The 26762-nt window shown below is 39.0% G+C and overlaps 1 protein-coding gene across 4 annotated transcripts in view; it reads left to right on the forward strand.

The window, feature by feature from the left end:
• The window catches only part of LOC132384849 (ORM1-like protein 3), a 43706-nt gene that overhangs the window by 10050 nt on the left and 6894 nt on the right, over positions 1 to 26762 (forward strand). For 2 of the 4 annotated variants that reach the window (XM_059956434.1, XM_059956435.1), the window contains one exon: positions 16698 to 16889. In XM_059956434.1, coding sequence (XP_059812417.1) covers positions 16716 to 16889 — 174 coding nt within the window. In that variant the 5' untranslated portion in view covers positions 16698 to 16715. Of the gene's footprint in view, positions 1 to 11294; positions 11523 to 16697; positions 16890 to 26762 lie in introns of all 4 variants that reach the window. The other 2 variants (XM_059956433.1, XM_059956432.1) reach the window with 2 other exon arrangements.

The raw sequence follows: 26762 nt of genomic DNA on the forward strand, positions 1-26762 counted from the left end.
GAATAGCACCAAATTTGGTGGTGCAGTGACAGTGAAGAACAATGTCTAAGATTATAAGAGGATATAGATCAACTGGGAAAATAGGCAAGTAAATGGCAGATGGAATTTAACTCAGACAAGTGTGAGGTGATGCATTTTGAGAAGTTGAACCAGGGTAGGACATAGCCAGTGAACGTCAGGGCTCTGGGAGTCCTTGGAGTTGCAGGACATAGTGTGACAGGAGGCCTAGGCCAGGATAGTGAGGAACCAGGTGCTGGAGTGTCCGAGACTAGAATTGAGACTCGATTTTGAGACTGAGCTGAGAACAGGGTTCTTGATGCTAGATGAGAACCTAATGAGACTAGACGAGAACCCAAACGAGACTGAAATCCTAAATGCAATCGCAAACTGAACTGATGATTGAGCACGGAACCTGAGTTCATGTGCTCTTTAAATATCCAAATCATGGCACCAAAACATGGCTGCCAATTAGTGGAGTATGCCTGAATCTTTAAAGGGACAGTGCGAGCTATCTATCCTCTGGAGAATCAGAACATCTGCACCCCAGAGGCTAGCATGGTCAGGTGTGTACTGTGCAGGATACCCTTCTCTATGGCTGATTCCTGATGGCCCTGGCTGCTTGGGGTGATGTTGACAGTATTCATGGGTCAGGATGACCCTCTCTGGAACCCAGCACCCTTCCTCGGGTCCAAACCCTACCTAGTCAACAAGGAAACGCCGAACACTGTGAACAATTAGTGAATCCAGAAGTTTCTTTACGGAGAAGACTTGTTCTCCATCAACAAATCTGGGTGACAGCAGGGCTGATGGTGGTGGGGTAAAGGAATGTTACTCATAGGTTTCAACTTGGATACATGGAAGGTGAGAATAATCTTAAGGGTCTTGGGGAGCAGCAAAGTGTAAGCTACCGGGTTCATTTTTGTAAGGACCTTGAAGGGCCTGGTGAACTTTGGCAGCTGTTTCCTTGATTTCACCCAATGAGGCAAATCTTCAAGTCAAGTCAATTTTTATCGTCATTTCGACCATAACTGCTGGTACAGTGCATAGTAAAAATGAGACGACATTTTTCAGGACCATGGCTTACATGACACAGTACAAAAAACTACACTGAATTACGTAATAAAAAAAAACAGAGAAAGCTACACTAGACTGCAGACCTAAACTGGACTGGATAAAGTGCACGAAAAAAGTGCAGGCATTACAATAAATAATAAACAGGACAGTAGGGCAAGGTGTCAGTCCAGGCTTCGGGTATTGAGGAGTCTGATAGCTTGGGGAAAGAAACTGTTACATAGTCTGGTCATGAGAGCCCAAATGCTTCGGAGCATTTTCCCAGACGGCAGGAGGGAGAAGAGTTTGTATGAGGGATGGATGGGGTCCTTCATAATGCTGTTTCCTTTGCAGATGCAGCATGTAGTGTAAATGTGAAGGCAGGAAGAGAGACCCTGATGATCTTCTCAGCTGACCTCACTATCCACTGCAGGGTCTTGCAATCTGAGATGGTACAATTTCCAAACCAGACAGTGATGCAGCTGCTCAGGATGCTCTCAATACAACCCCTGTAGAATGTGATGAGGATGGGGGGTGGGAGATGGACTTTCCTCAGCCTTCGCAAAAAGTAGAGACACTGCTGGGCTTTCTTTGCTATGGAGCTGGTGTTGAGGGACCAGGTGAGATTCTCCATCAGGTAAGCACCAAAAAATTTGGTGCTGTTTACGATCTCTATCGAGGAGCTGTCAATGTTCAGCAGGGAGTGGTCGCTCGGTGCCCTCCTGAAGTCAACAACCATCTCTTTTGTTTTGTTCACATTAAGAGACAGGTTGTTGGCTCTGCACCAGTCCGTTAGCCGCTGCACCTCCTCTCTGTAAGCTGACTCGTCGTTCTTGCTGATGAGACCCACCACGGTCGTGTCATCGGTGAACTTGATGATATGGTTCGAGCTGTGTGTCGCAGCGCAGTCATGGGTCAGCAGAGTGAACAGCAGTGGACTGAGCACACAGCCCTGGGGAGCCCCCGTGCTCAGTGTGATGGTGTTGGAGATGCTGCTTCCGATCCGGACTGACTGAGGTCTCCCAGTCAGGAAGTCTAGGATCCAGTTGCAGAGGGGGGTGTTCAGGCCCAGTAGGCTCAGCTTTCTAATCAGTTTCTGAGGGATGATTGTGTTGAATGCTGAACTGAAGTCTATGAACAACATCCGAACGTATGTGTCTTTTTTGTCCAAGTGGAGGGTGGTGGCAATGGCGTCATCTGTTGCGCGGTTGGGACGGTATGCAAACTGCAGGGGGTCCAGTGAGGGGGGCAGCAAGGTCTTGATATGCCTCATGACGAGCCTCTCGAAACACTTCATGATGATGGATGTAAGTGCAACGGGACGGTAGTCATTTAGGCAGGACACTGAAGACTTCTTAGGCACGGGGATGATGGTGGTGGCCTTGAAGCACGTTGGAACGGTGGCGCTGCTCAGGGAGATGTTGAAGATGTCAGTGCGAACATCTGCTAGCTGGTCTGCACATCCTCTGAGCACTCTACCAGGGATGTTGTCTGGTCCAGCAGCCTTCCGTGGGCTGACCCTGCACAGGGTTCTCCTCACATCGGTCACGGTGAGACACAGCACCTGGTCATTTGTAGGAGGGGTGGACTTCCTCACCGCCATGTCATTTTCCGCCTCAAACCGGGCGTAGAAGTTATTCAGCGCATTTGTGAGGGAGGCATCACCTGCACAGTCAGGTGATGTTGTCTTGTAATTGGTGATGTCCTGGATGCCCTTCCACATGCGCCGCGTGTCGCCGCTGTCCTGGAAGTGACTGTGGATTAGCTGGGCGTGTGCTTTGCCTCTCTGATGGCTCGGGACAGTTTGGCCCTTGCTGTTGTTAGAGCTGCCTCGTTGCCTGCTCTGAAGGTGGAGTCGCGGGACCTCAGCGGCGCACGCACCTCTGCGGTCATCCATGGCTTCTGGTTGTTAGTTCAGAATATAACTAGTTTTCTTCCCAATCTTTTTTTTGTGCTATTTTTCACCTTCACTGTTGCTTTACCAAGTGCCTGGCATTAGATCAAGCTTTTTATCTTACTGCACTGGGCCAAGTGATGTCCTGTTTTAATCAGTGAGCCTAAGCACAGAATGGAGCCTAAGTACTTACTCAAGCACAGAACATCAGAATTTAGCTTGGCAGTATTTCTATCTGATATTTACTTGTATACATCAGATTGGAAAAACTAGCCAATATTTTGCTTCACCATAATTTGAAAACTTCAAAATCACCTATCATGGACATACTATGGTGGGGGTGCTTAGAGAATTTTCCCTAGGTGACCTGTCTTTAAAATAGCTAGATACTTCATTGCTGAGTGTCTCTTGGTGGAGTTTAAGCTAATGGTTTAAGTCTGGAAGTCCAACAAATATCAAGACTGTCAAGATGTCCTGTAAATCCTGTAAACAGCAGTAAATAGTAAGTAGGCCTCTGTGGTTTCTCCATTTAACTATGAAGATGCACTTAGCTGTAGAAAAGAGAACAGTGCATTATTACAGAAAGTACATGTAACACAACTGTGAAAAGTAATGCATTAAGTGCGTGTGTGCAAGTGGATAGTATACTCTTATTTGGTGACTGTATATAGACAGTGCTATAGGCAGATGAAAAAAAAACACACAAATCAGGAGTTGGAATAGAGCTCCTTGAACCTACTCGACTGTGGATCTACTTGTAACCTGAAATCCTTTTTCCCAATTACCCTTGGTAACCCTGTACATACTTACCTGAAAATTTGGTAATTGCTTTATTATTATCATCTGTACCAAGATAACCATGAAACACTTCATTTTGCATGCCATGCATACAAATTATATTAAAACAATTAGTAAAAAGGGAAAAGCAATAACAGAATGCGGAGTATAGTGTTACACTTACAGAAAAAGTGCAATGCAGATAAATACTAAGATGCAAGGACCATGGCTAGGAAGATTGTGAGGTCAAGAGTACATGTGTATTGTACAAGAAATCCATTCAAGGATCTGATAACAGCGGGATAGAAGCTGTCCTTAAGCCTGGTGATGTGTGTTTTCAAGTTTTTGTATCTTGTGCTTGATGGAAGGAAGAAGACCTGTCGTAAAAAAAAAACAAAGCTTAAGTACATATTTATTGGAGCTGGACAAAAGGAAAGTAATGACTAGAATAGGAGACACAAGAGAATACAGATGCTGGAATCTGGAGCAATAAACAACCTGCTGGAGGAACTCAGCAGGCTGGACACCATCTTTTTGGGGGGGTGGGGTGGAGGGTGGTGGTTGACATTTCTGTTTGAATTCCTGTATCAGGACGGACTTCATTTAAAATCGTTTCCCCTACCAAGTATGTTGTAAAGAGTGTAGATTTACAGAACCTGTAATGTTCTCTCGCTCATTGTGCCTTGAATATGCAAGGACATCAGACATGGGTACTACCCAATGCAAAACTTTATATTGAGTAGCGTACAGACTCCAAATAAATATGTTTGGAGTACACGGAAGTAAGATGGTACTTCACACCATCCAGCCATGAAGTGCTCAAAGAAAATATTAAGTATTTTATGTATTCATGGAGTAAACAGTTTATATGTTATACTTTGAATATTTGGGTATTCCATTTTGGGGAAAATGGTGTAGTAGGTTTCAATCACTTTAATGTAAGGGAAAATTGTGTTTGAAATTTTGTGGTCTGAGGTGTACTTACAATGGATGAGTAAATTTATAAACAATATGTTCAAAGATAATACTTGGTATTTCTTCACTTGTGCTGTCCATCGGGCAATGCCCAATCATCAGATGTTGTTGAGGGATTAGTATGCTTTCTATCAAGTTTGAAATCTGATCTGGTTGCTTGCTGCACATGACTAGGAAGGAAAAGACTTCTCTGGCCCAGAAACAATTTGACTAGAAATTAGTCTGCTTTACTATGCTGATGAATGTGGGTCTATAAAACAAAAATGGTCAAGTTTCTAGAGCATAGTACATTTATGAAAGTGGTTTTCAGTGAAGTAGAAAAATAGAATGATGCAGGAAGAAAGTCATAGAAAGAAAGAACTGTCTGTTTTGTCTATCCTGCAATGCTGCACTTATTTAAAAGATCAATTGGTCTCTGAAATTGTCACCAGGATGCAAAAATTGATCTGTTAATGTCAAAGAGCCTGGAACCAAGCCCTTCACCCCATCTATTCTACACGAGACCATTATTCTGCCTAATGTATTGCCCTCCATATCCCTCAGATCCATGTACTTAACCAAATTTCTCAAATATTGAAAATGAATCCACATCCATCAATTCTACTGGAAACGCGTTCCACAATCTCACCATCCTCTGAGTGAAGAAACTCGCCCTTGCGTTCCCCTTAAATATTTCTTCTTTCACTTTTAACCCATGACCTTTAGTTCTAGTCTCACCCAACCTCAGTGGAAAACCCTGCTTGCATTTACCCTATCTATACTGCTCATAATTTTTATACATCTATCAAATCTTCCTTCATTCTTCTATGTTCCAGGGAATAAAGTCCTAACCTATTTAACCTTTCCATGTAACTCAGGTCCTCAAGTCCTGGCAACATCTTTGTGAATTTTCTGTGTACTCTTTCAACCTTATTGCCGTCTTTTCTGTAGGTAGATGACCAGAACTCACCAACTCCTTGTATAACTTCAAGATAACATTCCATCTCCTGTACTCAATACTGATTTATGAAGGCCAATGTGCTAAAAGCTCTCTTTAGAACCCATTTACCTACGTTGCCAGTTTCAAGGAATTATGGGTCTATATTCCCAGATCTCTATTCAACCACACTCCTCAGTGCCCTACCATTCTCTGTGCAAGTCCTTCCCTAGTTTGGGTCCTCCCAAAGTGCAACCCCTCACACTTGTCTGTATTAAATTCCATCTAACACACAAAATGCTGGTGGAACGCAGCAGGCCAGGCAGCATCTATAGGGAGAAGCACTGTCGATGTTTTGGGCTGAGACCCTTCGTCAGGACTAACGAAGGGTCTCGGCCTGAAACATCGACAGTGCTTCTCCTTATAGATGCTGCCTGGCCTGCTGCATTCCACCAATGTTTTGTGTGTGTTGCTTGAATTTCCAGCATCCGCAGATTTCCTCGTGTTTGCTTTTTAAATTCCATCTACCATTTTTCCGCCCATTTTTCCAGATTGTTAAAGAACATCAGGTGTCCTTCAGTTATCTTTGCAGAAAATGCGTGTTGTACAATTTAAGCACAAAAACAAATGTTATTCCTTGATGGTATGTATTAGGGATATCAAAAATAAACATGCTTTGTAATGGAATTGAATAATCATTAGCATTAAAATATTAGTTGCTTTGAATATTTTATTGTATCCACTTGATTTACCCATTTAATGATCTCTGATTACAAAAAGTCCAATTTATTTGTGCCAAATCTGGTTTATTGTTGAAACTTCCTATTTTGAAGATTTTTTTCTTGTAAAAATGGATTGAATACTAGGGCTGAGATTCATGGGAACTTGCAGCTCACTTGAATCTCTGTCAGTACAATTTAATACCTGAACCTGAATGATTCAGGTCAGGAGAACTTTTTTGTTTGCTTGTTTTGAGTCCAGCATTGGAAAATGATAATGGTAATAGGTTTATTATTTTCACATGTACCAACATACATTTTGTGTTCCAGCCTAACAGGTTAATCCAAACATAATTACATCAATATAGTACGAAGTGGAAAAGCAGTATCAATGCAGAACATACTGTTACAATTACCCAGAAAGTGCAGGAAGACAAATAAGGTGTAAGGGCAATGAAAAGGAGATTGAGTTCATCTCACCAGCCTCTAAAGAATCCTACAAACTGATCCATTTCGATTTCTAAGTATGAAATACATCATTATTTGTTAGTTTCTATTTTGTTAAATGTGTATTAAGGGAGAGTTTCAGTGACTTTTCCTCCTATCCTTATACAGGAGTTGCATGAGTATTTTAGTATAAAATCAACAATTGCAATTTCATTTTGGTTGATAGTATTTATTTGTAGCATTGAGTATTGTATTGAAGCTATAAAGTTAAACAATGTGGGTTTGTCACATGATTATTTATTTATCCACCACCAACACTCAGCATTTCCCTCATGAGAGCAAAGCCTAGTTTGTAAGCTTTTAATTATTCTCTCAATTCTGAACCATCCAAACTATATATTTTGAAAACCCCAAAGAACTATTGCCTTAAGCTAGTAATAGCAAATAGATTTCTTGCCTTTGCTGTAGTGTAGTCTACAGTCAGACTTTAGATTACCACGGCTAAGCTTATCATCCACTTTTTAAAAAAACGAACTGTCTGGATTTTCCTAAAGCTCTAAAGAACCACATCTAAGACGTTGCAGTTTCTGCAATTGATATGCAAGATTTACGACAATTAATCTCCATAGTCCCACTCCTATCTTTCACCTTCTGCAACACTGCAACTTGTGGAAATACCTAATTATGTACAAGTCCACTGTCTATAGAGATTGTATTTTCCATCTAATTCGGTACTGTGTCAGTGTCTTCCTTATTTACCAGCCTTTTTAATGAGAATTGTTACTACCTCAATATTCACTTTCTCTGTAGGATAGAGCTAGTTATCCAGACACCTTGTTTTATTTCATTATTTTCTGTGCAACTCTTCTTACTGTTCCCCACCAAAATTAAGAGCACAGCCCTAAAGTGTATACTGGATTGGAAGTTTACGTAACAAGTGGAATCATAATCCAAAATTTTTCTTTGAAATACCAAGATTTTGTTGACAGAACCGAGATCAAGATTTTACAGTATATACTAAGAATTATCAGATCTGGATTATGGGCTGAAATTCTGATGAATTTATACTGTGAAGTGCCAGTTTGTTGTTTCCATTAACTTTCTTCTGTTGCCTTTTTTGTAGTATTGCTTTCATTTCAGGTTACCCCATTATAGGAAAGATGTGGAGGCATAAGAAGTTTATGAGGATTCTGTCTGGATTAGAGAGCATGTGCTATAAGGAGCAGTTGAACAAACTACAGTTGTTTTCTCTGGAATGATGGAGACTGAGGGGAGATCTGATAGAGGTTTGTAAGATTGTCATGGGCATAGATAGAGTAGACGGCTGGTATTTTTCCACAGGGCTGTAATGTCTAAAAAGACAGCATGCATTTAATAAGAGGGGGGTAACTTCAAAGGAGATGTGCGGTTCAAGTTTTCGTTTTACAAAGAGTGATGGGTGCCTGGAATGCACTGCCAGGGGTGATGGCGGAGGCAAAGATAATAGAGGTGTTTAAAAGGCTCTTGGATAGGCTACAGGACTGATCATTGCCCATCAGAACAAAGACCAACATACGAGGAATAATATGTTAAGAATTTTTGAGAGCTATAGATGCCTATCTGTCTGTGTTAGGACATCTTGCTCTGTGCTTAATGTGTAAAATTCTTGTGTTTTGTCCATATAATTTTGCGTGCTTAATCTTTGATTTTGCTTTTTAGTACCAAATGTATAAAATTCAAGAACAGAACAAAATGTTCTGGTTGTTTGGATATTTGGTTGTAAGAGTTTGCTGTGCTTAAGTGTGCTTACTGTGCCAGGCATTTAATGTGGCTGAGCTAGAGGCAGAGATAACATTGCATATAGATTAGATAGAGCATTGTTATCCATAAAATACTTAATTGCACTAATAGAGAGTAAAATAAACACCATTGAAGTGGTTAAGTATCTCCAATATGTTACTGCTTACTGGGCCAATAGACATTGTTTGTACTTGTCTTTGAAATATAATAAAAACAGCTAGTCCTAATAGTCTTTGATAATTTGGTTCAGATATAGTAAAATATTTTGATGGATTGTGGGCATGAACTGTAGCAAATTCAAAGAAAATAGTGGTTGGAAGAAATGGAAGAATGATAGATAATCCTGTATATGCTAATACATTATTGCTGCATAAGCATACAATGATTAGATGCTTTAGAATTCTATGCTGAAATTGTTTCTGGTGCAGGATCAATACTAATTTATAAAGTAAACCTCTTCCCTTCAGGAAGCTGATCTATTCTAAGCAGTTCCAACTTCTGGTTGATGCAACACGGAATTATACTGTAGCACAGAACTGTGTCCATGCATTTTCATCTGATTATGCTTCTGTAGATGTATTGTCTTCAGGAATTTAGGATTTCAAAAACAAGAATTGCTTCCAAAGTGCCAGAGTTTGAAGTTCCCAAGGTAATGCAGGAGTGAGAGTTGATTGTGAGCTTTATAAAGGAGCTGACTTCAAAGTATTTTGGAAGAATGATTCCTGTGGATGAATGGTCTGACTGCTGCTTAAGTGTTGTCTAGACCTGGCGTTAATACTCTTTTTAAGGCAAATCAAACTGGTTTATAGACTCGGGTTTCTAAAGGTTATATTTTTGTTGTTAAATTTTCAAATTTGCACTACATACACTTTGACACATGGATTATTCCACATAAATTTCCTTTGAGATTATTTAATACCATAAGCGGTTTTAGATTCCAGGAACAGAAGCTGTATTGTTCTCTATTTTTATTCACAAATCAAACACAATTGTCAATAGACTTGCATGAAAGAAGTGGTATGGTGTGAAATTCCTTGTGGTATGCTTGTGTTCAGTTGAACTGTGGGAAATATACAACTAGACATTGATTCTGACAATCCAAGTCAGGAGACTTATTTCTATGCTTTTACATTGTTGGTTCTGCCATTGTGCTGATCTGTTGCTGCTTGTGAAAACAGCTAATTGCAACCTGATTTTTAAATCATGGCTGTAACAGAAACGCTGCTTCAGATAACTTTCTCCAAAGGTATTTATTTTAATTTGACACATCGTTAGAAAATCATTATTAATTTCAGGAATGTAATTCCTTTGGAATAATATTCTTGTAAACCATGCTCTTTGGAATAGCTAACATATTTATGTTGCCCTTTTATGGCCACATTATTTATGCCTTCTCTTCTGAATTTAAGCTATATATAGTTCAGTTTGGAATGTATGTCTAGTGAGCCTATTTGCTTACATTTGAATTGAGTGGATAGTTACATGGAACATGCCACTACTTGTATGCACAGAATATATAAATAAACATGCATTTATATGATCCTCCTGATAATTTCATAAGATCTAAAGCATTTTACATCTCATCTGATTTTGAAGTGAATGCATAAGTTTCTCACTGAACCATTTTAGGCTTTTATAGAAATTGATGCTTTTTATCCAGATGTTCTCTTTAAACATGTGTAATTAAATTTAATATGCTGTGATCTCTGAGAAATATGCTAAAGTTAATCAAATTGAGCTTTTATTTAGTGATACAGTGCAGAGAAGGCCCTTCTGACCCTTTGAGCCATGCTGCCCCAACAACTCCCGACAAACCTGATTTAATCCTAACCTAATCTCAAGACAATTTACAATGACCCTACCCGGTAGATCTTTGGTTACTGTGTGAAGAAACTAGAGCACCCAGGGAAAACCCACATATTCCTTGGGGAAGATATATAGACTTCTTACAGACAGCGCTGGAAATGAACTCCGAACTCCAGAACGCTCCAAGCTGTAATCATGTTGCACGAACCGCTATGCTACCATGGCGTCTTTCGTTGCATGCTTCTCAATAAGATGGACATGCCTTTTCATTCCCCTCTTTTTACAAATAGCTTGTCTTTATTTTTTGCAAAATCCAGATCCATAACTTGAAATTCGCTGAATCACCACAAATCTCTATTTTGAGGCCGGAGTGTTGGATGTGTAGGGTGGAACAGGAAATTATCATCTGACTTGAATGTGATTTACAGTATTTGTAGTAAACATTTAAATTGAAACCTGTGCTATCATGATCTGAGTGACCTGAGCAGCTGTTAACAATGTGGACATTTTTTTCCTAATCCCTGGCTGTAGTGTTCTTGATCACATTGGGTTTGCATTCAGTCACAGATACTGAAAATACTTTATACAGCATAACCACTGTTATTGATTAACGATATAAATTGGGAACAAAACAAATTAGATTGTTTTGTATGGTAGCAATTTAAATACAGTGGATTCTGGTTAATTGTGCCATTGACACAGCCGTTATTTGGGAAAACTCTTAAAGAACAAAAACTAAATCAAGAAAATAGCTGTGATTCCCTTTGTTTATTTGGGACACTACCCTGCTTAATTGGGTCAGGGGACTTGCTGAACAATTTCGAACTAGCATCTGTTGCATGCACTTATGTGGCTGTTAGACACTACACCATGCTTAGAGCAATCAGTTTTTAAATAACGTCCGTTGTGTTTGTTTGTATTCAAAAAGCAGTGATTTTTGTCACTGATAGTTGGCGAAGAATAAGCAGTAAGGCTTTTCAGAACTGTTTTGCTCACTGTGGTTTCAAGCATTCAGGCTTGGTGATGCCAGAAATGGCCTGGAGTGAAAACGAAACCATTTCACAACTTCAAGTTAGGAACTACGAAGACTTTGAAGTTATCGGCGACCATCTTGAATGTTACAATGAAAATGAGGATTTGGAGGATACATTGTATGAAGGTAGTCCATTATCTGCATTAGATGTCTGTGCTGATTTCATTCATTTTTAGTCAATCAAAAACCAGATGAATTCTTTCATTGATAACTATTAGGAACTAATACAGTTTTATAGTACTGTAGAGGTATTGGTAGTGTTCTAATTTGTTCTGTATTTCAGTTAAATACATAAATTGTTACTCAGTTAAATGATAGTTTGTCTTTTTTTTATGCCTTTTAACTATTTCCATGAAACTTCGGTTAATTGGGACAGCGACTTAATTAGCCCAAAATGTACTGGTCCTGATGTGTCCTATTTAACTGGAATCCACTGTACTGAAGAAGCTTGAAGAAAATACTTGATTGGCAACATAGTTTCAGTCTTCAAAAATGATAATTTCAGTCTTTTTTCTTTACCAAAACAATTTAGTGTAAGGCCTAATTGATAGCTTACATTATTTGACAAAACTAAGTGCTGGGATTTTTTTAAAATCTCAAGATAATTTTCTCCCTGAACCTTTGATGGTTTGGGAGAAGCCCTGACCAGTGTCTGTTGCACTGAATAGGCTTCAAACTCTGAGTCAACCTTTCCTTTCTCAAAGATGCAGTAATGTTGGAGGTGGGGGGGTTGTTGGTAGGAGAGTACAAATGGTGCTGTCTCCCTATAGGTCACTACCTTCTTCCTCATTTCATTCCAAGCATAAAATGGTTCCCAACAACTATATACCCATACCTTCAAAGATATGAAAAATGCACCTCCCACAATCTTGTTTTTCTATGCCAAAGTATGACTCATAAATATTTCATATCTGGTATATTCCTCAACTTACATTTTCAGATTTTACTGGCTCCTCTGCTTGGTATACTTTGTGTTCCTATTCCTACCCACCACTCATGTTGGAAAGTTTTAAACATGGTCTTAATACTAATCTCCATTTTGCAGGAAGATGCACCTGGCAGTCATCATACACTTTTCTTGTAGGAAATTAAAATAAGACACACAAGCTGATGCATTTTTATGTGCTTCTTAGCAACCAGTCCATTGAAAAAGAGGCCTACCTCAGTAGAGGTGCAAGGTATAGTCCACAGTGAAGTGAAAGTCTTGTTATTCAAACTACCTTTCCATGTAGATTCTTGGACTCAAGTGAATACACACGATATATAAAAAGTATTAAAAAAGTCTTTGTTCACCAGTTATCAGTCCATAAAGAAATATTTAACTCAGTGCATTGTTAAATACCTTTGCATGTAAGAAAGCCATTGAAAACTTATTAAAATTAAATTAAAATAACTAATGAAGAGCAAGTTTAACATCCCCACTGTGCTAAGTGTATGATTACTGACACATTTCTATGCCGTGATCCTGAGAGGAAGAGCAAACACCATTTTGAAGTATTAATTATATTTGTACTTAATTAGTTCAAGCACTATACAATATAAAGAGGTTTCATTACTTTGCCATGTCCTGTTATTACTGCATTGACAAGTTGGACCATTAATCTTAGACCAGGGTTGCTGTAATGCATCAGAGCAGAATTTGGTCCATTGGGTGTGCCATTTGATCACGGCTTTGATCATCAAGGACCTCCACCATCTCTCTTCACTTTTCTCGCTGCTGCCATCGGGAAGGAGGTTTGGGAGCCTTGTGTCCCATACCATCATGTTCAGGAACAGTTATTACCCTATAACCATCAGACTCCTGAACCAGCATGTATAACTTCACTCATCTCAACTCTGAACTGATTCCACAATCTATGGACTTGCTTTCAAGGACTGAGTTTTTTAAAAAATTAATTTTATTATTTTTTATTTGGTGGCTTTTGCACATTAGTTGTCAGTTTTTGTTTGTGTGTAGCTTTTCATTTATTGTATTTCTTTGCTTTACCCTGAATGCCTGCAAGAAAATGAAACTCAAGGTACTATATGGTGACAGAAACTTACTTTGAAGTTTGATTTATTTTTCTTTCTCAAACACAGTCTCCTGCCTTCACTCTGTAACCTTTGATACCCTTACTAATCCAGACTCTGGCAACCTCTGTTTTAAATATATCCAATGACATGGGTCTCCAAAGCCAAACGTAATGATGAATTCAACAGGTTCACTACCCTCTGGCTGAAGAATTCTAATTCATCTTGGTTCTAAAGGAACATCCTTTTATTCTAAGACTGTGTGCCCTCTGGTCCTAGACACTTCCATTACTGGAACCATCCTCTCCATGTTCACTCTATCCAGGCCTTGCAGTCCAACTATAATTTGATGTTGATGTTTGAGCAGAAAAAAACTGAATTATTATATAATTTAATTGATAATAGGTGATTAAATTAATTATGCAAATAATTGACAAAATTTTTTGTTTATAAACTTGAGTTAACAGTTTGTTGGAAATAAGTTTTTGCATTAAAAGTAGTCTTAGATCTTTTGATTCCAATCTACAGTGATTTTTAAAAAATCTCTATGCTGAACTATCACAATGTAGGATCCAATATACATAGGTTAGTTCCTCAGAAATATTCTGCAAGGTATTGTGGAATTCCAGACATTAAGTTAAATGTGTATATTATTTTTACCACCATTTTGTAATTGGAGGTTTTGAAATCGAGAGATCAGAAAGGACATTCATCAGTGGTTTACCAGGCCAGGAAGTCATATATGATATTTCAGACATGGTATAATTTGCAGCCACAGTTTGAATTTCTGTCTTGTGCATGTTGCTCTGCAGGTTAACTTCAATTCATTTTAAACTTAGGTGTATAATGTTGCATGCAGAAGAGTTTCATTAACTTATCACTAAGTTGGTTAATTGAATTGACCCTTGATTTAATAGGGGTGTGGAGACCACAGTCTGTTTTAGCTCAAATGCTAATTAAGTTAGAGCATTGTGATTGCTGCTTCTCAGCATGCTATTAGCTTAACTACTTGGTTAATATTCTAAGAGTTAAGGTTGGAATTAAGTAGCTCCTTTTTCTCTTTGGAAAATTTAGTTCCCGTAGTTAATTTCTGGTATCTCTAGTTTGTACAGAGTAGGCTACTCTAGAACTTATGACTACCCGAAGCTTTCTCTAATATTGAGCTACTCTGCATCAATAACATTTTCTTTGTAGACTGTTGTGCAGCAATTTATCGACTGTCTCTGCAAATTATATTATGTTAGGTAGAAATCAAAAATCTAATTATTGCAGTTGCTGGAAAATTAATCTTATTAATGACCTAAGCATTTACAATAGTTCTCTCTCCATAGATATCGCCCAGCTTGCTGTGAATTTCCAGCGTTTTCTGGTTTTATTTCTGTTATATAGAAATTTATAGGAAAGTATTTTGCAGAAATAAATTGGTTTGTTTTATTTTTGAGAAGCCACTTCTGTTTACTAAGCTTTAGAGTTTCAGCATGGGATTGTCTATTGAGACACCTTCATGTGTTTATAAATGAAAGTAATTGCAACAGCACTGTTGAGATACAGTTCCAACAGTGTGTTAATGCTCTCATGAGGAAGATGAGGATACCTACAGTTAAATTATCCCATAAGCAAATTCACAGTTTTAGCTGTGTTTCAGGCATTTCATACGTATTAATACTAAGCATCCTCTAGTGCTAGTTTGAAATCATTAGAGCATCACATCCTAATAACTGTGTGGGGGAAAGTGAAATATAGAGCATAAAATTTGTAGAAGTTGATGCATCAGTTAAATCCATGAAAGGAAAAGGGCTAACATGAAAAGTCCTAAAGAATTAACATTTTTTTTTCAGTTCTGATGAAGGATCCCAGTTCAAGACATCAACTGTTTATTTTCCTCTGTAAATGCTTCCTGACTTGCTGAGTTCCTCCAGCATTTGTTTGTGTTGCTCACAATTTCCAGCATCTGCAAAATATTGTGTTTAACACTTTTCACCCTTGAATAACATGCACATTGTACTGTGACTAATTGTCTGTGTCCTTCATCCAGTACAGCCACTTAAAACCACCTGCTGTGTGTTTGGCTGGCTATTCATGCAAACCACATGAATATACTGTACAGGGTATGCATATCTAAAATGCCACATGTGACAGTGCATTATAATTAATAGTACTGATCATTTATGATCATTAATTGAAATTCCAATTAATTTCAGTGCCTCTGGACTAGTAAGGAGAAGGGAGAAAACAGGGAAAGTATCTTTCATTTTGCTCGCTTTCCAGTAACTCCTATTGATGCATATAAACTAGGGGTCGATGTATGGTCAGAGTCCTATACAAGTTCTTGTCACAGTGCAGACTGCTGCTCACTTATAAAGTAAATTCATGAAAGAACAAATGATTAGCAAGTATTAGCTATAAGGAGTGGTGAGACAAATAATGGATTTTTTTTCTCTGCAGATATGTTGATCACCTGCCAGTTCTTTCAACTGGCCTTTTGCAGATATCAATTTTTCATCTATTGATGATTTGATAACAAAAGCTGGATATTTTCAAAATTGTGAGAAGATCATTAATTATGAAGAAGAGTTGAATGACTACCTCTATTTAAATAATTTCAAAATTCAAGTTTTTAATCAAAATATGATACGAATTTTCCTTTGTCTTAAAAGGTCAACTAAATCTTCTGTTGAGTAAGCATACTTGGTAATTGACAAGATTAATTATAAGTTCATTTTTAGAATTGAGCAATTCTCATTCTCTTTGTCAAGAACATAGTTCCTTTCTGTAAGCTTTTCACCTTTGTTATATTTGATGCTTTTGAATACTGACAATTGTAAATTAGTATCTTAATATTCCCAGTTCACTTTTCACTAAATTAACTATTGAAAATATTTGCGGGCTAGTTAGTTGTCAGGGCTGCACATCCAGGCAAGTGGAGAGTTTTCCTCTACGTTCCTGATTTGGGCCTTGTAAATGGTTGAAGAGCTTTGGGGAAGGTGATCCAATCATTGCAAAATACCCAGCTTTTTGCCTACTTTTGCTGACACAGTATTTAAGAGTTAAGTTTCTAGTCAGCGGTCACTCCCTAGCCCTTCTTCTCTCCAAGGTTATAACTTTGCTATTAAATAATGCTGTTTATTTTTTAGCTGAATTTTCATCTTTGAGTTTGTTTTTATTGGTGGGGAAGAGTGGGGAATGGAGTGTTGGTTGACGTTATCGTATTTCTTTAACCACAGATGATGTTTGGAGTGCTTTTTTTATATTTTGGGAATTGCTAATTTTATATTTTTCCCCCTTTTTTAGGTTGTAAAGAAACAAACCATGAATGTGGGTACTGCTCACAGCGAAGTGAATCCAAATACCCGGGTTATGAACAGCCGTGGGATTTGGCTGTCTTATATCTTGGGAATTGGATTACTTCATATCATTCTCTTGAGCATCCCATTCTTCAGTGTGCCAGTAGTATGGACTCTCACCAATATCATTCATAATATGGTAAGGCTGTCTGAAGTATAACGTGCTTTTCAGAGTCTGTTAAATGTTTTTTAGCCAAATAATTACTATATTTTTGAATTGAGGTGGTGTGCAGCCTTCTTGTAGTGCTTGTTTTATTTTAATTTTGTTACATTTGTATCATTTTCCTCTGCTTAATTTTTCTTTCAGTTGCCATCATATTTCATAATATTGAACCTCTGTCATAGATCATGAAGGTAAAATACTTTAAAAAGTCAGGACTTGCAAAATGCTCCCAATGAAAATATTTTGTCTCTTGATTTTTTTCCCAAGAAGTCTTCACTTTCAAAATCACTTTGTTCCAAACAAACACCAACATTCAATATGTACTCAGATTTTATCACTTAAAATGAAAACCCATAGTCTTTTTATAAACATTTTAAAATTTCTAAAACTAAGAAGAAATGTTCATGAAATGGTAGAATGCAGGTTGGTGCGTGCTTCAATAAGTAATGCGTGCGTTTCCAATGCATCATTTACTTGTTTAAAAAAAAAATTGGCTTGCTGAGATTGCTGTCTTCATTTTGATCCTTTGAAGGATTTTGTCTTGAAGGACAGATGGAAGAATTATTCCTGAAATTGATGAATGCCCCACTAAAACCCTGCAATGACCACTGCTCAGGTGGCCCAATCTCACTCCTTGAAAGTGGTCAAAATTAATTGATTGTTCCTTTTAAACACCCATGGTACACCAGATTTCTAATATTATAAAACTCCAGTCCTAGTTTATACCATGTCTAGTGTATCGACACTTGTTCAAACCTGACAATGACAAATTGTACCTGAATCACTCTTAAAGTATGTTTTGGTAAGAATAAATATGTTTCAAGGTGATTGCAATTATTTTAGATAAAATAGTGGCAATCAATAAAACAGTCTATACCTTGTGGATTAAATGTGCACTAATGATGGAGTTGACCCTTTTAGGAGCATCAAAGTGAATCAGCAAATTTATTTTAATTTCCATTGATCTTTGTAGACAATTTGCTGAATGCTGTCGTGTTTTATTTTTCCTAGGTTGGCAGAGATTTTGTGATCTGTGCAGTTTCCATTCTTTCCACACTACTTTTCTTTGTGTTGTTCTTTATTCATGATCCCAGAAATAGTGCTATTTAAAAAAATTTTTTAGCATTGTCAACCACTTTGCATGATTGCTGCAGTTTGCATACAAGGTTAAAACCCTTTTGTAAATCTGTATGCAAACTCGGGTTCAGGTTCAAGTTTATTATCATCTGACTGTATATGTTAAACAACATTCCTCTGGACCATGGTGCACCCACAATACATATATCACATGCAGCACTTGTATATAGCTCGGGTGCCTAAGACTTGTACAGTGTCATATTTGTCAATGTGGAGCAGAGAGCAAGATTGTAAATCTGGCGGGAGTAAAGGATATTGGAAATGGCAAGGGTGGAGCGCCACAGGAGGGGTGTGGGACAGGTAGCAGAGAAGGAGTGGCACGGGTGCAGACACATCCAGCCTTGAGACACCAGACAAGGACATTTGATTCTACACAATTGGTTTATTGATCATTACAGAATGTCTCTCTGGTGCTTCCTGCTCCTTCCCCTCTTCCTTGCCTTTTTCCCAACTGTGATTCCCCTCTCCCTGCCCCCTCCCCACTCTGACCACAATCGAGACCCATATCAGAATTGGGTTTATCATCACTTGCTTAAGTCATGAAATTTGGCTTTTTTTGGTGTGGCAGCAGTACAGTGCAATACATAAAATTAATACAATACTGTGCAAAAGTCTTGGATGCCCGAGCTATATACGTATGTGCCCAAGACTTTTGGATAGTTCTGTAAAACAAAATATTACCACAAATAAGTTAAAATGTAATTCAAAGTACAAACTGCAGCACTCTCTTCACTTGTAAGCAAATTACAGCAATCTAATCACACAAGTGTTTGGCAATACAAAACTATTTATCTCTCTTCCAAAAGACTACCTCTTCCTGGAAATGATAGTCTTCCACTCTTGATTATGGGAAGTTGTATGGTGGTTGTCCATCATGTCTGACAATGAAAGGAAACCTGTGCAGGATAGTTTTTAAAGTGGAAAAAGCTGTTGTTCTGGGTCAGCTCCACTCTCTTAGGAGACCTTATGAGTCCGAGTCTAGTGGTACAAACAAGTGTCACAAATAAAGGTCCTCCTGGTTGTAGTGGATGACCATGACATCTCCTGTGCCTTGTCATCATGCCCTTTGCTCTCCAGGGAATGTTGCAGTATTGCTTTCCTGGTTGTTGGATCTCACTGTAGATCTCATCTGCCCAGTTTGCCAGGGCTACCTCTGCATTCCAGGACAGATATGTCCCCATCTCACTGGGGTGTGAGGCCACCCTCACCTGGTTTAGTGTCCCTCTCGAAGCAGTGTACTTGGGTGTGGCTGCTGTCACATGCAAAAAGCCACTTGGAGTCACAGGTGAGAGCTCAATGTCTGGTGGGGACCAAAGGTGAGTGAGCTGCCTGAGAACAGGCATGACAAGCCCTTTCACCAGAGGTGCTACCCTTCCCTGGACACCCCATACACCCCAAATCAAGCCTCTGTTTTATTATCAAATTCTTAATATTTTCTGTTGTCTTAGTTGAGTCACCTGTCTGGAAACAGTTGGAGAACTCTGCTTAAATGAAGGAATAGAGCTATCTGGCACAATAGCTAAAGAAACAGGAAGTAGAAAATTACAATGGGGCACTGGTAGGTTAAATGAATGGAAAGCAGTGGAGGAACAAAGAGATTTAAGGTCTTTGAACAATAATTACTAAAAATTTAAACATTAAGAGAATATTTTATCTTGATCAGATTTGAACACAGTATTAATGTTACAGTTCTATAAACTGGTTAGATCTCAACTAAAATACTGTAACATATCAGAAAGGATCTGGCCTTGGAGGGGGGCAAAATGCAGATTCACTAGTACAAAATTAGGACAACCGAATGCATAGGCTAAGGTTGTATTTTCTTGAATGCATATGACTGATTAATATATATTGTTATGTTTGAAGTGATTAGAATATGATAGAATAAGTCTGAACCATTTTTTTATAGATGGGAGTCCAGAATAAGAGCTTGTTAGTTTGGAATAAGAGAAAGGTTGACTGTAATGATTTCAGGAAGTATTAATTCAATAAAATGTTTTGGCAATCTGAAAGACCTACTTCTGTTCAAAATAGCTGAGGTAATAGTGCTTGCATTTTGTAACAAGCTGAGCTAATCATTAACTGTCTGATGACTATAACACCCATGTCCTCTCTCTCAATAGTTTACTTCTCACTATTCATCCCCACCCCACCCAAATAATTAAGTAACTGTGGTGAACTACATATACCTGTCTGGACACGCCCCCTGCTGACTGCTCCTGTGGCTCCTCCCACAGACCCCTGTATAAAGGCGATTGAGGCCTGAGCCCGCCCTCTCAGTCTCCAGGATGTAGTATGGTGGTCAACCACTTCTTGTTCCTTCTTCCAGTCAATAAAAGCCGATATCTCGCCTTTACGTCTCAAGAGTGAGTTATTGATGGTGCATCAGTAACTGAGAAGTTTCAAAGTTTCAACTTCATTATTTAAATGTTACTTTAATTAGGGCTGCTACCTAAATAGAATGTTTGTTGTCATTGTGATGTTTTACAGTACCTGGAATTGTCTTACTGAATATTTACTGCCTCCATTCTGTTCTCTTCTGATCAACTGTTAATTAATCTATTATATGGTCTCTGTTTCTAGAAGCCAAGAGCTGCCTATAAGTTTCCTCGTGACAGCAATCAGAACTTATTTTTATTCATAGCTTACTAGTTTTGTTATACTTTGAAGACCAGTTTTATCCTGAGGTTATGACAGATGTTTTCTAAATTCAAGCTTTTTGTCTATTCATTAGTTTAAATATCTAAAAATGACCTGTACATCTTTTTTCCTTATTCACCTTTTCCTTGCATGGTGCATGTTAACCCGAACAAATTGCACCCTTTTAGACAGTATGGTGTTGAACCAGTCTGTTGAATATCCTGGACTACTGTATTTTTCTTCTTTGAGAGCATCTTGATCTGTTCTGCAATTGAAAAGTCTTCATCTTGCAGTCATTTGTTGCCACAGAAGATGTGCATGGCTGTACCATCTGTCATTTGAAAGATGTTCTCGGGTCTCATCGACTGAGATTGGCTTTAAAGTGGGAAGTTGGCCTTCTTTGTAGAACCCCAATAGATTATCCTCGCGAATGATACGTACTACTTCAGTGTTGTTGTCACTGTCTCTTTCTTGGCTCATCATTCCAAATTTGCTGCTTTTTCTCCTTTAACCAGTAGAGAAAAACAATTTTGGCAGCCAGATAATGTTTACTGAGAGTTCGTGGTTGGACACTGTAGGAACATTCTGCTCACATCAAATAATATCAGTTTCTCTCAAACATCAAGCCCTTGAGGCATTATTCAGGTTACCTGAAGAAATGTTCAAAGTGGCGGATGCAAAGTCATTGACCTTCACTGGGTAAGCATGTACTGGGTATCTTTGTTCACCTGTGAGCACAGTGTATCTGCTACACAGATTAATGCTAGGATGTTTTCTAGCCTTATTTAGAAACAGCTGCCATCAGCCCCCAAAGGTGTGGGTTGTTCTGTGGCAGTGGTTCCCAAACTCGTGCCCCAGCTAGCCACATACTCTTACCAGCATATGTTTTGTATTCCCTCAAGTCTTAATTTTATTCTTTTGCTTAACATTGTTAAATAGTCCTTCATGGAAGCTTATAAGGTCTGCATTAATTATGGCTAATATGTGTTATGTGATTTCCTAGGATCAAAATATTACAATCAACTCTTAATTATAATAAATATCCTTGATGGTATCCAACAATGAGAATTAAATCAGTTGCTTATTTTATTGTATATATGACCATGTTTTGTTTTTAAGGGTACATTTTCTACAGATTGAGTATCTCTTGCATGTTGCAGATAGGTGGTTTTATGGGCAAATTTCCAAACTAATATCTGGAGGCCTGACCTTTGGTCTACTGAAATAAGTTGATATCCCACCATGACACTTGGGAAATTTCAATGTATTTAAATATCCAAGCTGTTGTTAGTAATAGTAGCCATGTTATTGTCTGACTAATTCATCACTGTCATTCAGGGAGCAAATTCTGTCATCCTTACTCAATCTGGCCCTTCTGTGACTCCAGGTCTATTGGTATGCTTGACTTTCAACTATCCCATGAAACCACCCAGCTCATTCAATCATTTTGAGGTGCGGTCTTGCAATATCCATATGCAGACAAATTAAACAAAAACAATTAAGTTGGACTTTGATGCAGCCAAGACCTAGATTTTATACTTTTGTATATAAGGTACGTAAAAGTGCTGTCCAGATTGTTGGAACCCCAGCACTCGCCACTCTTCAATTGCCAATCTCAGTCTGTTTCTAATAGATATAAACCCATGTGACTGCATTCAAAATCTTTCTTAAAGGAATCGCGTGGTAGAAGGTTCATAATACTCCATTAGAAAGTTCTCTTGGACATGTGAGCCCTATGTACAACCTTAAATTGTATTAGGGCATGTTTAGCACAAATAGAAGAAGAATTGATTAATTGTAAAATTTTCTCCCACTGCTTAGTGGGTATAAGACAGTGAAGTTCTTTTTCCCATTCCTTAATTTTTTCTGATACTCCTGGCTGTATTTTCATGATCATATTATAAATGATGGCTACTAAACCCTTCTGGCAAGGATTCAGAGCTAAAATTTTTTCAGTAATGTCCATTGGACATAATTTCAGAAAAGACCAACATATTATTCAAGAAATTTCTAACTTGCAAGTATCTAAAACCTGTGACAGATGTCATTCTGAAGTTGCTTCATTGACCCACATGTTTTGGTCTTGCCCCTGTTTGCAAAATTATTGGAAAGATATTTTCGGTATTATTTCAACAGTTTTGAATATCAAATTGCAACCACATCCTATTACTGCAATTTTCGGTTTACCTATGGTGGATAATAGTTGTTTATCCCCCTCAGCCTGGCGGATGATTGCATTTGTTACATTAATGGCTTGAAGATCTATCCTATTGAACTGGAAAGAAATTAATCCTCCAACTATATTTCAGTGGTTTTCTCAAACTATTTCCTGTTTGAGTTTAGAAAAAATTGAAGTGTTGTCTTTGACCCTTCAGTTAAATTTGAAGAAACTTGGAGACCATTTATTCAACATTTTCATATGAGCTAAAATGACTTTTCCTAAACCTTACTTTTATTATCCTTAATTATTTGGATGGAGGTGCGGAGTTATTGACGCTGCTGTGTATATTTGACATAATGCCCATGTTGGTTAGGTTTTTTTCTTTTGGGGGGGGGGGTTTCTTATTTACTCCATTTTTTTTGCAACTACTATGAGTTTGGGAGGTTATTGTATATGGACTATCATCTATTTGTATTTATACCTTAACCTATTAATTATGTACTCTCAAGCTCTTTGTATTCATGTTTCATTTGTTTGTTTAAAATTAATAAAAAGATTTAAAAAGAAAGAAAGTTCCCTCCAAGGTTGAGATTAAGGCAGGCAAAGGATTAAAAAGTGGAGTCTACTTTATTCATTTGAATTTTAATCTGGATCTTCTAGTGCGCAATACTGGCGAGCTGCTCAAAATATCCCAATTCTGAACCATAACTGGAGCCAATTATAACAATTTGACCTTCTTTTAACTACAGTATGAACAACGTGTAGAGATAGTAAATATAAAATTTTGGCATAATTGGGGTTTATGTAAGAAGACTGATTGGAAGCTCTAATTTGTAGTGACTGAGCACCACATACTGCACAGTATGTCTATTTAGATGTATTAAAAGTTATTTTACACTGTGGGCACAATTTTTTGCCAAAAGTTACATTAGAATATACTTTATATAGTTCCTGGTAATATATTGCTCATTAGCATATGACGCATGCTTGCTCTAATTTTAGATAATTCTGTGACTTTCTTTCCAATTTATATTCCTACCATGACCTTTAGAACATAATTTTGGAGGCTGATCTACATTTTACAGAAAAGCTTTATAGTGTCATCTGGTAAAATGACACCATAAAAGAGAAAGGACTGATTCATATCCAGTTATGAATGTTTTAATAATTTACTTACCAGATGCCAATGAGCAGTTACCATGGGCCAAACACTTGCTTTCTCCCATGAATCTTAAAGAATCAAGATGAAAAGTATTATCTGATTACTGTTGACTAATGACTTTCTCCAAACCATTTTGTTAAAATTCTAGCACACTTTCTCTGGTGATTTAATATAGTTTGTGGCAGGGCATCATTTCAGGTTGCAACTACTGGTGCAAAGGTTTTTTTTCGATGGCAACACGAGTGAATCTGCAGATGCTGGAAATAAATAAAAACACAAAATGCTGGCAGAACTCAGCAGACTAGACAGCATCTATGGGAGGAGGTAGTGACGACGTTTTGGGCCGAAACCCTTCATCAGGAGTGAAGTAACATGGGATGGTTGAGGGGGGATAAGAAGTGGGGGGAGGGATGAAGTAGAGAGCTGGGAAGTGATAAGTTGAAGGGAAATAGGCTGGGGGAAGGTGGAGAATTATGGGAAATAAAAGAGAAAGAAAGGTAGGGCTGGGAGGAGATTATAGTGGGGGGGGGGGGAAGAGATCCAGATTAAAATTATAGATAGGGATGGGGTAAGGGGGGGGGTGCAGGGGTATCAACGGAGGTCTGTGAGTTGAACATTCATGCCGGCAGGTAGGAGGCTACCTAGGCGGGAGATAAGGTATTGTCCATTCATCCCCCACTGACCTCCCTCCAGACACATCTTCCCCTCCCCCCCACTCTCGGCTTTCCGCAGGGATCGCTCCCTACGCGACTCCCTTGTCCATTCATCCCCCCCATCCCTCCTCACCGACCTCTCTCCAGGCACTTATCCCTGCAAACGGAAGAAGTGCTACACCTGCCCCCATACTTCTTCCCTCACCACCATCCCAGGCCCCAGACAGTCCTTTCAGGTGAGGCACCACTTCACCTGCAAGTCAACTGGAGTGATATACTGTATCCGGTGCTCCTGATGTGGCCATTTATACATTGGGGAGACCCGCCGCAGACTGGGAGACCGTTTCGCCGAACACCGGCGCTCAGTCCTCCAGCAGTGACGGGATCTCCCTGTGGCCACACATTTCAATTCCACAGACCACCCCCACTCCGACATGTCTGTCCATGGCCTTCTCTACCGTCAAGATGAGGCCACGCGCAGGTCAATGGAGCAACACCTTCTCTCCCGCCTAGGTAGCCTCCTACCTGCCGGCATGAACATCCAACTCACAGACCTCCGATGATACCTGACCCCCCCCCCCCCCTTACCCCATCCCTATCTATTATTTTAGTCTGGTTCTCTTTCTTTCTCTTTCCTCCCCCCCCCCTCACTATAATCTCCTCCCAGCCCTGCCTTTCTTTCTCTTTTATTTCCCATAATTCTCCACCTTCACCCAGCCTATTTCCCTTCAGCTGATCACTTCCCAGCTCTCTACTTCATCCCTCCCCCCACTTCTTATCCCCCCTCGACCATCCCATGTTACTTCACTCCTGATGAAGGGTTTCGGCCCGAAACGTCGTCACTACCTCCTCCCGTAGATGCTGTCAGGCCTGCTGAGTTCTGCCAGCATTTTGTGTTTTTATATTTTTTTTAATATTGGTTTTGAGAAAAGGAGTTGATGTGCTGAGATTTCAGTAAAGAAAGGGGTAATGTATGAGGAGCATTTGTTGGCTGTAGTGGGGTGGGGAGATCTCATTGATACCTATTGAATGTTGAAAGGCCTAGATAGAGTGGATGTGGACAGGATGTTTCCTATAGTGGGGAAGTCTAGGATCAGAGGGCACAACCTCAGAATACAAGGACGTCCCTTTAAAACAGATGAGAAGGAATTTCTTTAGCCAGAGGGTGGTGAATCTGTGGATTTCATTGCGACAGACAACTGTGGAGGCCAAGTCATTGGGCAAGTTTAAAGCGAAGGTTGATAGTTTCTTAATTAATAAGGGTGTCAAAGGCTATGGAGAGAAGGCAAGGGAATGGAGTTGAGAGGGATAATAGATCATCCATGATGGAATAGCACTGCAGACCTGATGGGCCGAATTCTGCTTAAGATCTTATGATTTCTATAACATCTTGAAGCAATTCCATGGAGGCAGATATAGGAGGTTGTCAGTGTGTAAAAGCAGGCAGAAAGATGAGAGGAGATACCTGAAGGTCATTAGGGATTGTCATGAGGTAAAGCCAAGAATACAAAAAGAGAGCTGTTTGTCAGCTTAACTCATCACACCTCTACTTTCAACTGCACTAACAATTGGTGGCATTGCCAGCTGTCCTTTTCAGCTTTCTAGGGACAATAACAGACATCAGCCAATAGACATCTTGGCACAAAACTCTTAAGTGCAGCCCCTTCATTCAGTCTGTGGGACAGTGTTGCCAAGAACCGTGATTCTCTGGCTGCTAGGAGTACTTGCACCCTCTGCTTACCGACCTACGTTAGCTCCTAGTTCACAGGACCTATAATTGTGGCACAGCTAGTAGAATTGCTAACTTGTAGTACAAGGTACTTGGGTTCAACCCTGACCTTGAATGTTGTCTGTGTAGAACTTGTATATTCTTCCCGTGACTGTGTTTTCCTCCCACATTGAAAGAAATGCAGTTTGGTAGGTTAATTGACCACTGTAAATTGCCCTTGTTGTGTAGGAGAATTATAGCATTTTGAGGGAATTGAGAACGTGGGGAGAATAAAAATGGATTAACATCAGACTGGGTGGTTGATGGGTTGGTACAGACTATTTAGGCTAGAAGGGTCTGTTGGTGTTGTATCTCTTTATGACTTATT

The sequence above is a fragment of the Hypanus sabinus genome, chromosome X1, assembly GCF_030144855.1.
Source record: "Hypanus sabinus isolate sHypSab1 chromosome X1, sHypSab1.hap1, whole genome shotgun sequence".
NCBI classification, from domain to species: Eukaryota; Metazoa; Chordata; class Chondrichthyes; order Myliobatiformes; family Dasyatidae; genus Hypanus; species Hypanus sabinus.